Source organism: Belonocnema kinseyi, chromosome 7, assembly GCF_010883055.1.
Source record: "Belonocnema kinseyi isolate 2016_QV_RU_SX_M_011 chromosome 7, B_treatae_v1, whole genome shotgun sequence".
NCBI classification, from domain to species: Eukaryota; Metazoa; Arthropoda; class Insecta; order Hymenoptera; family Cynipidae; genus Belonocnema; species Belonocnema kinseyi.
Window position 1 is genome coordinate 49,941,613 of NC_046663.1, and position 13,529 is coordinate 49,955,141.

General features: G+C 23.9%; 1 protein-coding gene across 5 annotated transcripts in view; it reads left to right on the forward strand.

Moving 5' to 3' along the window:
- The window catches only part of LOC117175814 (F-actin-monooxygenase Mical), a 153,714-nt gene that overhangs the window by 97,102 nt on the left and 43,083 nt on the right, over positions 1-13,529 (forward strand). For all 5 annotated transcript variants that reach the window (XM_033365566.1, XM_033365569.1, XM_033365568.1 and 2 more), the window contains 3 exons: positions 3,474-3,637; positions 3,729-3,931; positions 11,533-11,714. In XM_033365566.1, the coding sequence (XP_033221457.1) occupies positions 3,474-3,637; positions 3,729-3,931; positions 11,533-11,714 (549 nt within the window). The remainder of the gene's footprint in view (positions 1-3,473; positions 3,638-3,728; positions 3,932-11,532; positions 11,715-13,529) is intronic.

Consider the following 13,529-nt stretch of genomic DNA (forward strand, 5'->3'; position numbering starts at 1 on the left):
CAAACAGTTAAATTTTCTATGAAAATAATAGAATTTTCAACCTTAAAGACGATTTTTTGACAAAGCAGTTGAATTTTTAATCCAAAAAAATATGAATTTTCAACAAAAAAAGTTGAATTTGTATCTAAAAACGATAAATTTTCAACCAATAATGAAATATTTTGAAATTAAAAAAATGAATTTATAAAAAAAAACAAAACAAAAAAGTTATACATTTAATTGAAATGATGAACCTTTAACAAAAAAAAATAGAATTTTTAACAACAACGTTAAACTTGAACCCAAATAGCTGATTTTTCAATTAAAAAATATCCATCTTTAACAAAATGTTTAAACTTGCAAGCTTAAAAATATAAATTTTCAACAAAATGCATCACTTTTCAACAAAAAAAAACAAAGTTTTTATAAAACAGTTTAATTTTCAACCTGAGAATGTGAATTATGCACGAAAATTTAATTTACAAGAAATCTGTTGAATTTTAAACAAAATAGTTCATTTTGCAGTTAAACAAATATTTTTGAACTGAAGAACAAACTCATTTTCAGCTAAAGTTATAAAATTGCAATCCAAAAAATGAACTTTTAAGAAAGTAGTTCAACTTTTAACTCAAGAATATGAATTATCTACAAAAAAGTGAATTTACAATCAATCAGGTGAATTTTCAATCAAATATTTTAATTTTAATTTAAAAAAAAAATTTTTAACTAAAAAAAACAACTAATTTTCAGCTAAAATGATGAATGTTCAAACCAAAAAATGAACTTTTAAAAAAGTTTTACAACTTTTTACCCGAGAATATGAATTATCAACAAAAAAGTTCATTTACAACCATTGAGTTGAATTTTAAATAAAATAGTTTAATTTTTAGTTAAAAAATTAATTTTAAATTTAATAAAAAACGCATTTTTAACTAATTTCATGAACCTTCAACCCAAAAAATGACCTTTGAAGAAAATGGTTCAACTTTCAACAGAGAAGTATTTTCAATATAGAAATATGATATTTTAACAAATAAGTATTTTAATTTAAAATTTAAAAAAAAATTTTGATTTAACCAGCAAAGCCGAATTTTTAACAAAGTACTTTTATCCTCAACTGAAACAGAATAGTGCTCAGTCAAACGGTTAAATTTTCAACGAAAAAATTTATTTTCTACTTAAAAAGGGTGAATTTTCAAGAAAATACAAGAATTTTTAACCAAATAGTCCATTTTCTTGCATTTTCAACTAATTTTATGAGCATAATACATACATTTTCAAGCAAATAGTTAATTTTCCTCCAAATTGGTGAATTTTCTTTCTGAAAATAAGAATTTTCTACAAAACAGTTCAATTTCCAAACCAAAAAATTTGAATTTTTAATAATAAAGTTAATATTTAACCGAAACAAATGAACTTTCAACCATAAATTAACAACAAGAACATTAATTTACAACCAATCAGTTAAATTTTAAAAAATATTTCAATTTGCAGTTAAAAAATTAATTTTGAACCGAAGTGAAAATGAGTTTTCAACTAATTTTATTAACAAAAGACATCAATTTTCAACCAAATAGTTAATTTTCCTCCAAATTGGTGAATTTTCTTTCTAAATACAAGAATTTTCTACAAAACGGTTAAATTGCCATTCCAAAAATATGAATTTTCAACATAAAAGTAAGTTTTTAACCGAAGAAAATTAAATTTTAATCATACCGTTGCATTTTTAACTAAAAAGATTAAATTTCTACAGAAAAATATGAATTTTCAAACCTATTAAATATTTAAATTTTCCATACAAAAATTGTTATTTAAGAGAAAAAATGCAATCAAACTAAGAGAGCATTTCAACTTGTAACCCGAGAATATAAATTAACAACAAAAAAAGTTAATTTACAACCAATCAGTTGGATTAAAAAAAAAAACATTTAATTTACAGTTTAAAAAATAAATCTTGAACTGAAGAGAAAATGAGTTTTCAACTAATTTTATGAACAGAATACATAAATCTTTAACCAAATAGTTAATTTTCCTCCAAATTGGTGAATTTTCTTTCTAAATATAAGAATTTTCTACAAAACGGTTGAATTGCCATCCCAAAATGTGAATTTTTAACAAAAAAGTTAATTTTTAACCGAAACAAATTAAGTTTTCACCAGTTTCGTTTTTAACTAAAAATATTCAATTTTTACAGAAAAAGATGAATTTTCAAACCGAAAAAATAGTTAAATTTTCCATTAAAAAATATGTATTCAAGAACAAAAATGCAATCAAACTAAAAGAAAAAGTTTATTTACAACCAATCAGTTAAATTTAAAAAAATTCAATTTGCAGTTAAAAAAATGATTTTTGAACTGAAGAGAAAATGAGTTTTCAACTAATTTAATGAACAAAATACATAAATCTTCAAATAGATAGTTAATTTTCCTCCAAATCGGTGAATTTTCTTTCTAAATATAAGAATTTTCTACAAAACGGTTGAATTGCAATCCCAGAAATATGAATTTTCAACATAAAAATAAAGTTTGAACCGAAGAAAATTAAATTTTGACCATACCGTTGCGTTTTTAACTAAAAAAAGATGACATTTTTACAGAGAAAGATTAATTTTCCAACCAAAAAAATAGTTAAATTTTCCATAAAAAAGTTGTTATTCAAGAGAAGAAATCCAATCAAATTAAGAAAGTTTTTTCAACTTTTAACCTGAGAATATAAATTAACAGCAAAAAAGTTTATTTACAACCAATCAATTAAATTTAAAAAAAGATTTCAATTTGTAGTTAAAAAAATTAATTTCTAACTAAAGAAAAAAACGAATTTCCAACTAATTTTTTGAACGTAATGCATACATTTTCAACCAAATGGTTAATTTTCCTCCAAATTGGTGAATTTTCTTTCTGAAAATAAGAATTTTCTACAAAACAGTTGAATTTCCATCCCAGAAATGTGAATTTTCAACATAAATATAAATTTTTAACCGAAGGAAATTAAATTTGAACCACACCGTTCCATTTTGAACTAAAAAAGATGACATTTCTACAGAAAAAGATTAATTTTCACGTCAAAAAGAAGATAATTCCCAGAAAATAGTTTAATTCTCCATAAAAATTTTTTTTGGTCAAGAAAAAAAAACTTCAATCAATTTGATTAAATTTCAAACAAAAAAAAACACATTTTTAATAAAACAGTTGAATTTTCAAGAAAATAATAGAAATTCGAACCAAATATTGAGTGGAAAAATGAGAAAAAGGAGAAATATTGTGAATCCTGCGATAAATAAATATGAGTATTTGATAGACTAAATAATAACATTTCAAATAAGGATTGAACTCAATTTCTAATACTTGAAAATTTTACAAACACTATTTTAACACTATTTTTTTTTCATTTTGTGACACAATTTACGCTATTTTTGATCTCTGACGTGATTCCGAGGCCTGAAATGATTGGTTAATCTACCTGCTAAATCTCACGGGTATTTATCGTTCTTTTAGGAAATCATACTTTCGACAGGGAAAAGAACGGTGGACGTTTCTACTGCACGCAACACTTTGGTCTGCCAGGAACGATGAAGACGAGAGTGGAGAAGAAAAAGATCCCAGTGATGAACAAAGAGAACATACCAAATGTTTCGGTCAACATGAAAACGCCGGATAAAGTATGACAAGACTTTGGTCGCAGTTTCTCAAATAATCGATTTTCGGTAAACATTGCGAACTAGTTGAAAAACAATTTGTGCCTAATTGCAGCCCAAAATACCTTTAGAGGGAGTCGTGGGTCTCGACTTGCTCGATCGGGGTCAAACGCCAGAGAGAATAGAATTTGAGAATTTGGCCCGAATATCGGACGCAGAAGAGGCTCACAGTCAAATGGATGAGGACGAGTGGACGGATCGAAACTTTGGTGCCTCGGCCGCCGAAATGGGCTCCAGTGACGATATATCCGACATGAGGTGACTGGTTTTTATTTTTATAAATCTTTGACAGGGGGGTAGCTTTAGCTCAGGGAATACCGCGAAATCAGGGATTTTGAAAAAAAAAATAGCAAAATTCGAAGAATTTCTGTAAGAAGCACTTTAATTAATTGTCAAAAATAATCAGGGCTGTCACTTTTAGTCACTTTTTTTCTCAAATCAGATTTTTTAGTCTTTTTTTGTAAAGATAAATTTAAGATGGTAAATTTTTTATATGAAAAGGTTACTTTAGTCAATTTTTTTCAATAAATTAACCCCTGTATTAATGTGGGTCTAAACCTGCTTCTTCGAAAGTTTAAAAAAGTTTCGAAGTGATTTCGAAAAGTTCCAAAGGATTTAAAATATTTTTTAAGCATTTTCAAAGAATTCAAGGAATTTTTAATAGATTTAAATTATTTGAGAGTGATTTTAAAGGATCTTATAAATTTTAGGGTACTTTTAAAAATTCCAAGGGATTTTCAAGATGCTTCAAAACTTCCAAGGGATTTCAAAAGATTTCAATGTATTTGGAATATTTTATGACATCTGAAAAGTTTCCAAGGAGTTTCTAATAGATTTCAATAATTTGGAAACGATTCCAAAGGATTTAAAATATTTTAAGGTAATTTTAAAAATTGGAAGGAATATTCAAGAATTTTAAAACGCTTAAAGGGATTTCAAAAGATTTCAAAGCATTTTAAATATTTTAGGGCACTTTAAAAGATTCCAAGGAATTTTGAATAGATTTAAATAATTTTAAGGGATCTCAAATATTTTAGGGTCTTTTAAAAAATGGCAAGAAATTTTCAAAAACTTTAAAAACTTTCAAGGGATTTCAAAAGATTTAAATGCATTTGAAATATTTAAGAGCATTTTAAAAGATTTCAATTGATTTTTAATAGATTCAACTAATTTTAAGGAATTTAACAGGATTTTAAATATTATGGGTATTCAAACAAAAATTCTAGGCATTTTCAAGGGATTTCAAATATTTTATGACATCTTAAAACATTCCAAGGTATTTTTAATAGATTTAAATAAGTTGAAGGTAATTTTAAATGATTTAAAAGATTTTATGGCCTTTTAAAAAATGGCAAGAAATTTTCAAAGCTTAAAAAAATTTCAAGGGATTTCAAAAGATTTCTAAGAATTTTAAATATTTTTGCGCCTTTTTGAAGATTCCAATGAATTTTATATAAATTTTAATCATTTGAAAACGATTCCAAAAGATTTAAAAAGATTTCAAGGGATTTGGAACATTATAAGGAATTTCAAAAGATTCCAAGGAATTTGTAATAGGTTTCAATAGCTTAAAGTGATTAAAATGGATTTTAAGGTATTTAAAAAAATTCCAAGGAATTTTAATAGATTTCAATAATTTAAAGGGGGTCTAAAAAAATTTAATGTATTTTTAAAAATTCCGAAAAATGTTCAAGATCTTTAAAAAAAGGTTTTAAAGAATCAGAACATATTTTAGAGCATTCGAAATATTTTAGGACATTTAAAAAATTCAAGGCTTTTTCAAGGAATATTAAAAGATTTCAAGAGATTTGAAATCTTTTAGGGTATTTTAAAAGATTCCAAGGAATTTTGAATAGATTTTAATAATTTTAAGGGACTTCAAATATTTTAGGGTAATCTTAAAAGAATTAAAAGACATTTTTAATAGATTTAAATAAGTTGAAGGCAATTTCAAAGGATTTATAAGATTTTAGGGCCTTTTAAAAAATTACAAAGAATTTTCAAGAGCTTTAAAAAGTTTCAAGGGACTAGAAAATATTTCAGAGCATTTTAAAGATTTTAGGGCATTTAAAAGTTTTCAAGGGATTTTTAAATATATTTTTAATCATTTAAAAACGATTCCAAAAGATTTTTAAGCCTTTACTTTCAAGGGATTTCAAAATATTTTAATGGACTTGAAATATTTTAAGGTATTTAAAAAGATTCCAAGGAATTTTTAATAGATTTCTATATTTTCAAGGGATTTCAAAGGATTTTAAAGATTGAAGGTATTTAAAATAATTTCCATGTATTTTCAAGAGATTTCAAATCTTTTATGGCATCTGAAAAGATTTCAGGACATGTTTAATAGATTGAAATAAGTTGAAGGGAATTTCAAACGATTTAAAAGATTTTAGGGCCTTTTAAAAAATTTCCTGGAATTTTCAACAGCTTTAAAAAGTTTCAAGGGACTAGAAAAGATTTCAGAGCATTTAAAATAGTTTAGAGCATTTAAAAAGATTTCAAGAAATTTTTTCTATGTTTTAATAATTTGAAAGCGATTCCAAAAGATTTTTAAGATTTTACTTTTTCTAAGTGATTTTAAAGATTTTAAGTATTAAAAAAAATATATAGGCATTTTCAAGGGATTTCAAATATTTTATGGCGTCTTCAAACATTCCAAGGCATTTTTAATAGATTTAAATAAGTCGAAGGCAATTTCAAATGATTAAAAAGATTTTAGGGCCTTTTAAAAAATTGCAAGATTTTTTCAAAAGCTTTTAAAATTTTCAAGGGATTTCCAAGAATTTTAAATGTTCTTGGGCCCTTTAGAAGATTCCAATGAATTTTATATAGATTTTAATCATTTGAGAAAGATTCCAAAAGATTTGATGACATTTTAAAAAATTCTAAAGAATTTTATAGAAGTTTAAAAATTTTCGAGGGATTTCTAATGATTTTTAAGGATTTGAAATGTTTTAGGGCATTTAAAGAGATGTCAATGAATTTTTAATAGATTTTAATAATTTTAAGGAATTTCAAAGGATTTTAAAGATTTTAGGGTAAATAAAATTTTCCAAGGCATTTTCAAGGGATTTAAAAAGATTCAAAAAGATTTTGAACACTCTAGGGAATTTCAAAAGATTCAAAGGAATTCGTAAGAGGTTTCAAGGGATTTTAAAAGATTCCAGGGTACTTGAAATACTTTATTTTTGGAAAATTCCAAAAGTTTTCCAAGAGCTTTAAAACAAGGTTTCAAAGGATCTCAATAGATTTCAAAGGATTTTTAATATTTTATGGCATATTTAAATATTTCAAGCAATATTTAATACACTTCTATAATTTGAAGGGATTCCAAAGGATTTTAGGGTATTTTTAAAAATTCCCAGAAAGCTTTAAGAGCTTCAAAAGGTTTCAAAAGGTTTCAACAGATTTCGAAAGATTTGAAATATCATAGGATATTTAAATAAATTACAAGGGATTTTTAATAGATTTAAATCACCTGAAAAAGAGTTCTAAGAATTTGAAAGGTCGTGGCGAATTATTAAAATATTTAAAGAGTTTTAAAGGGTTTTCAAATTTTCTGAGGGATTTAAAAAGATTTGAAATTACTTGCAATATTTTAAGATATTTTAAAAGATTCCAAAGGTTTTTCAATAGATTTCAATAATTTCAAGTGATTAAAAAAAATATTAAGGTTTTAGAGTATTTTTAAAAAACGTAAATTAAGTTTTTAAGAGCTCTGCAAAAATTTGAAGTAATTTTTAAAGATTTAAAGATTTCACGTTATTGAATTTCAGAAGATATGGAACGATTTTATAGGATGATTTGATTTTAAGGGATTTAAAAAGCTCTTAAGGTATTTTAATACATTTTCCAGGATTTAAGAAAATATCAGATTTCATGTTTCACAAGATTTTATAATATTTTAGGGGATTTTAAATTTATTTATTCACAACAATTAAGGAATTTCATAGGGTTTCCAAGATTTTAAGATATTTAAAAAAATTTTTTGCAATTTTTTTCTAACTCAACCAAAATTGTGTTAAATTTATTCCGAATTCTTGAAAAATCGAATTCTTTGGAATTCTTTTGAATCTATTTCAATTTTTCTAAATTTACGGAATTCTACTCAGTAAAAATGATTTTGTTAAATTTTTTATAAGAATTACTGAATTCATTCTGAAGTTGGATTCTTGTATATTTCATCAAATTTTGTTGAATTTCCTTAAATATTCTAAGCTCATTTTGAACTTAGTGAATAAATTACTTGCATTTTCTTAACTCAGCATGAATTTTTAGGAATTTTATCGAATTACTTTTTTTTCTCTAAAATTTCTCTAAATTCACTCTAATTTTACTTAAATCAATGTAAACGTTATATTTTTATGAATTTTATCGATTTTTTGTTTAATTTAAAAAAATAATCCATATTATTAATATTCATTAGTCACTTTCGGGACTAGAAATTAGTAACTTTTTGTCACTTTTTTTGAGTAAATTAAGCTGTGGCAGTTCTGAGAATCAAAAATTTAATTTAAGTTAAAAATATTTTATATTAATAATGATACAAGATTAGAATTTTTTTGATAATTATTCATTTTTTCTTGCTTAGAAATTAATTTCTTTATTTGGAAATTCAACTATTCTTGTTTTGGTTGAACATTTATATTTTTTAGTTTAAATTTGAACTATTTGGTTAAAAATTAATGTAATTTTTTAAAAAGCGACATTTATGGTAGAAAATAAATTCTCTTGATTGACAATGAATCTGTTTTAGTCGAGTATTCAATTATTTTGTTGAATTTTTGTTTGCTTGTTAAATTCAACTGTTTTTCATTCAAGATTAAATTCTTTTTTATTTGAAATATCAATGATGACATTTTTGGCTAAAAATTCACCTTTTTAGTTCAAAAATTTACCCCGTTGGTTGAAAGCTGAACTGCTTCCTTAAAAATTCATTTCGATGATTATAGATACACAATTTTAATTGAAAATTTACTTTTCTGTTGAAAATTTGAACGTTTTGTAGACAATTCTTATTTTTTAGCTTGAAAATTCAAGAATTTGGTCAACAATTTAACTGATTCAGGGTGGCCACTGGACCGGGAAATGACCGGAAATTTTTTAAGACCGTGAAAAACCGGGAAATCACAGTGCATTTTTTTTGACCGGGAATTTTACAAATTTGTAGAAGAAAAATCTGTCCACATTCGATTTCAACAGTTTTTAAATAATTAGCTGAATTTTTATGTTTTTCAATTATGCTATCATTTAGCTTACAATGCGTAGTTCAAAATTTTGTTGCATTAACAATTTTCCATTCAAAATTTTTATTTATAAGCTTGCAAATTAATTTAAAGAATTTTGAAAATGTTTTCTTAAAGACTTGAACAAATAAAAAATAAAAGCCTTAAAACTTAGTTCAAAATTTAAGAATTTTTAGATTCTGACGTTAAAACTTAAACGGTTTCAATTTGAAAGTCTTAGTCATTAAACAAATGTGAAGATGTGACTGAAAGTTTATAAACTATTTTCAACTTAAAAATAACTTCATAGTAATATATTCTTAATTAAAGGATTTCATTACATTTAAAATATTATTTCAGTCTAAAATATTCGATTTTTAACCCATTCAATTTGAAATTTTTCATTAAAAAAAAGATTAATTATTGAATATTTAGCAATATTTGAATTTTTATTTAACACAAGTAAATTAAAACCAAATATTTAAAAGTAAAGAATCTTTAACTCAGTTGTTTGATTTAGAAAGCCTGGAATCGTTAAAATTTCGAAGAGCCTTTAAACTTTGAACGTTACAATTTTAATTGTTGTATTCAAAAAATGCTTAATTTGTGAGTAAAATTTTTAAATTTTGATGTATAATTTACAAATGCGCATTTGTAGAACAAACTTGAGTAATTTTAAGAGATATTTAGGAGTTTTAAAAAGATTAAAAATTATCATGCAAATTTTAGAAAGTTTTCTTAAATTCTTCTAGAATCTTTTTTGAAAATGTTGTTTAAATCTTTGCAAAACTTTTAAAATATTCTCTTGAAATAATTTTAAAAATGAAAAATTATTTTTAATTTTCCTAGGAATCTTAAGAAAATATTTTTATTCTTTTAAATCCTTTCACAATTCTTAAAAAGAATCTAATTTTTTTGTTAAAAATCTGCGAAAATCTACATTTTGTTTTATATTAGGCTATCATTTCAAGTTTTACATTAAATTTGAATCTTTTCAAAACTTGTACATATCTCTCAAAATTACTCAAATTTTGCCTACAAATAATAAATGTTCAATTGCTATTTATACATTCAAATCGTAAAGAAATTTTCTAAAATTTGCAGAATTTTCTTAAAATTGCAGAAAAAAATCAATTAGTTTTGACAGATATTTAGAATTTCTGAAAAAATTTCTAAAATAATTTTAAATTTAAAACAACTGAGATTTCTCAAGATTCAGAAAAAAATTTTTAAAGCTTTCCAAGGATGTTTGAACTATTTAATAAGAAAATAATTGAATTTCTAATTTAAGAAGTGTTCAGTTAAAAATATTTTAATTTTTCAATATTTAATGTTTATAGCTTAAAATTCCTTAAAATTATATAATTTTGAAAATATTAAAGTTCATTGATTGAGTTTTTAATTTAGAGCATTGAAAATGATAACGTGGATTTATATATTTTTTTTATATTGAAAAATGTTAGTTCCTTTAATTTTATATGCATACATTTTTGAGCATTTGAACACAAATTTTATTATTTTTAAATTCTTCTAGGTATAAAACTAACCATACACGTAGGGGATTATTAATATTAATGCAAAAAATAATTCGGTTTTAAATACATTTTAAACACTTTTTAGTTGAGTTTTCAAATTGAATAAAATATGATTTTTTAAAAGCCAAATAGTTAGTTGAATTTTCAACCCAAAAACTTAATTTTCTACCAAAAAGACTCATTTTCAACAGAGTACATGAATTTTCATCTAAAAATGATCCATTTTCAACCCAAATTGAAATAGTTAAAATGTTAGAAAAATAAATGTTAAAAAAATAATAATAAAAAAAAATGAACGAATTTTCAAGAAAACCGTTTTTTTTTATAAAAAAGATTTTTTAAACTAAAGTAGAAATAATTTTTCAGTTAAAATAATCAATTTTCAAACAAAAAAATAATTTCTTAACAAAATAATTATATTTTAAGCCCAAAAGATGATTTTTCTACCCAAAAAGATACAGCTTCAATAAAATATATAAATTTTCAATTAAAAAAGATCAATCTTCAACCTAAATTTAAAAATTTTAAAAGTTAAAAATTTAACAGTTCCACTTTGAGTGCTTTTATTTGCAGCTCAGTTTTTATTACCTCAAGTAGGAAAATTTTTAGCTTTAGTGTTCCTTTTTTTAAATTTCATTGACCGTGAAAAATGTTTGCGAACCGGGAAATGACCGGGAATTTATTTCGTCGATTAAAACGGCCATCCTGTAATTTGTAGAAAATTCATTTCTGGGTTAAAAATTAAATTATTTGGTTGAAAATTTATTGTTTTTGTACAAAACTTCTTTTTGACCTGAAAATATAAAATGTTTGATGACATTTTTTTCTTCATTGACTAAAAAATCTTTAATAATTTAGAATTCAACTTTTGTTGAAAATTCGTCTTTTTTATTCGAAAATTCTTATCTTCCAGTAGAAATTAATCATGCAAAAATCAGGGAATTTTGCATGATTAAGTTTTGCGGGGTCACCCAGTATTATTTCCGATATCATTGTTTAAAGCATTATTCAGAAACTGGAGAAAAGGTGAAAACAAAAAGTAAAGATCAAGTTTCTTTAGATTGCCTATTAAATGGTTGTCTTCTAATTTTCTCAGTGATTCGGATGATGATAATGAAGTTTTCGAAGAGGCAATCGATCAACCCTTAACGACCGAAGGAACTCTCGAACTCGCAAAGAACTGGACTCTCCGATATTCTCAGCACCACCCTCCCGAAGAAAATTCGGATACCGGAAGCAACGAGTACGAAGACTCGAGCGATGAATGTACGAGTGAAGGTACGAAAATTAGTCAGTCAACTAAATGAGAAATTAGTTTGATCAATAGCTATGATGAGTAATTTTCTAAAGAGTTTAAGTGCTCGTAGAAATTCTCACGTGCATGAGAATGTGCTCGACCTTTATGTGCTTTCAGAATTTAATCAGAATTTATAAGCATTTTGAACTAGGATTTAGAAAATCGTATTTTCTATCATTATTCAAAATAATTACTTTATTTATATTTCGCCTGAAAATGTATCGCTTTAAAATTCAAATTGGAAAAGGTGATTAATTTATATGGTAAAAGAAGTTAACGTAATAGAAAACTTTATTTGCACCAAACAGTGCCTTATTCAGGGTTGCTACAATATTCTATTTTTGAAATTCTTCTAGGTATAAAGCTAACCATACACCTAGGAGATTATTAATATTATTGTAAAACAAAATTTGGTTTTAACTATATTTTAAACACTTTTTAGTTCAGTTTCCAAGCTGAAAAGAGTACGATTTTTTAACAAAATAGTTAGTTGAATTTTCAACCCCCAAAAGATTAATTTTCTACTAAAAAGACTCATTTTCAGCAGAGTACATGAATTTTTATCTAAAGAAGATCAATTTTTAATCCAGATTAGAATAATTAAAAAGTTAGAAAAATAAATTTTCAACAAAAAAAAACAATTTTCAAGAAAACAGTTTTTTTTTCATAAAAAAATAGATTTTTTAAACAAAAATGTAAGAATTAAATTTTCAGTTAAAATAATCAAGTTTCAAACAAAAAAATTATTTCTCAACAAAATAATTCAATTTTAAACCCAAAGGATGAGTTTTACACCAAAAAAGATAAAGCTTCAATCAAATATATAAATTTTCAACTAAAAAGGATCAATTTTCGCCCCAAACTGGAAATAGTCAAAATGTTAGAAAAATAAATGTTCAGCTAAAAAAAAAAAAATTAAAAAAACGAATTTTCAAGAAAACAGTTTTTTTCATAAAAATAGATTTTTTAAACAAAAGAAGAAGAATTAAATTTTTAGTTAAAATAATCAAGTTTCAAACAAAAAAATTATTTCTCAACAAAATAATTCGATTTTAAACCCAAGAGATGAATTTTACACCAAAAAATATACAGCTTCAATAAAATATATAAATGTTCAACTTAAAAAGTATCAATTTTCACCCCAAATTAGAAATAGTCAAACTGTTAGAAAAATAAATGTTCAGCTAAAAAAAAAATAAAAAAAATAAATAAACGAATTTTCAAGAAAACAGTTTTTTTTCATAAAAAAAAGATTTTTTTAACAAAAGTAGAAGAATTAAATTTTCAGTTAAAATGATAAATTGTCGAACAAAAAAATTATTTCTCAAACAAAATAATTCAATTCGAAACGAAAAGATGAATTTTACACCAAAAAAGATACAGCTTCGATAAAATATATAAATTTTAAACTAAAAAAAGTTAAATTTACAAACCAAAACTAGAGTAGTTTAATTTGCAGTTAGAAAAGTAAATTTTAAACATAAAAAAAGGAGTTTTCATCAAAATAAATGAATTGTTGAACAAATAGTGAAATTTTCAAGCCAAAACATAAATTATCAATTAAAAAAAAGGATATTTTACATAATTTTTTCTTAAACCAAAGAAATGAATTCGTAACAAACAAAAAATAGTTCAATTTTCAGCAAAACATAATATTTTTTAACGAAAAGATTACATTTATATCAAAAAAGGTCCATTTTCCACAAAAAATTGTGTAGTTGAAGTGAATTTTCAAATAAAATGATAAAGAACGAAGAAAAAAAATTTATTTTTAAAATTTTTGATTAATTTGTAAA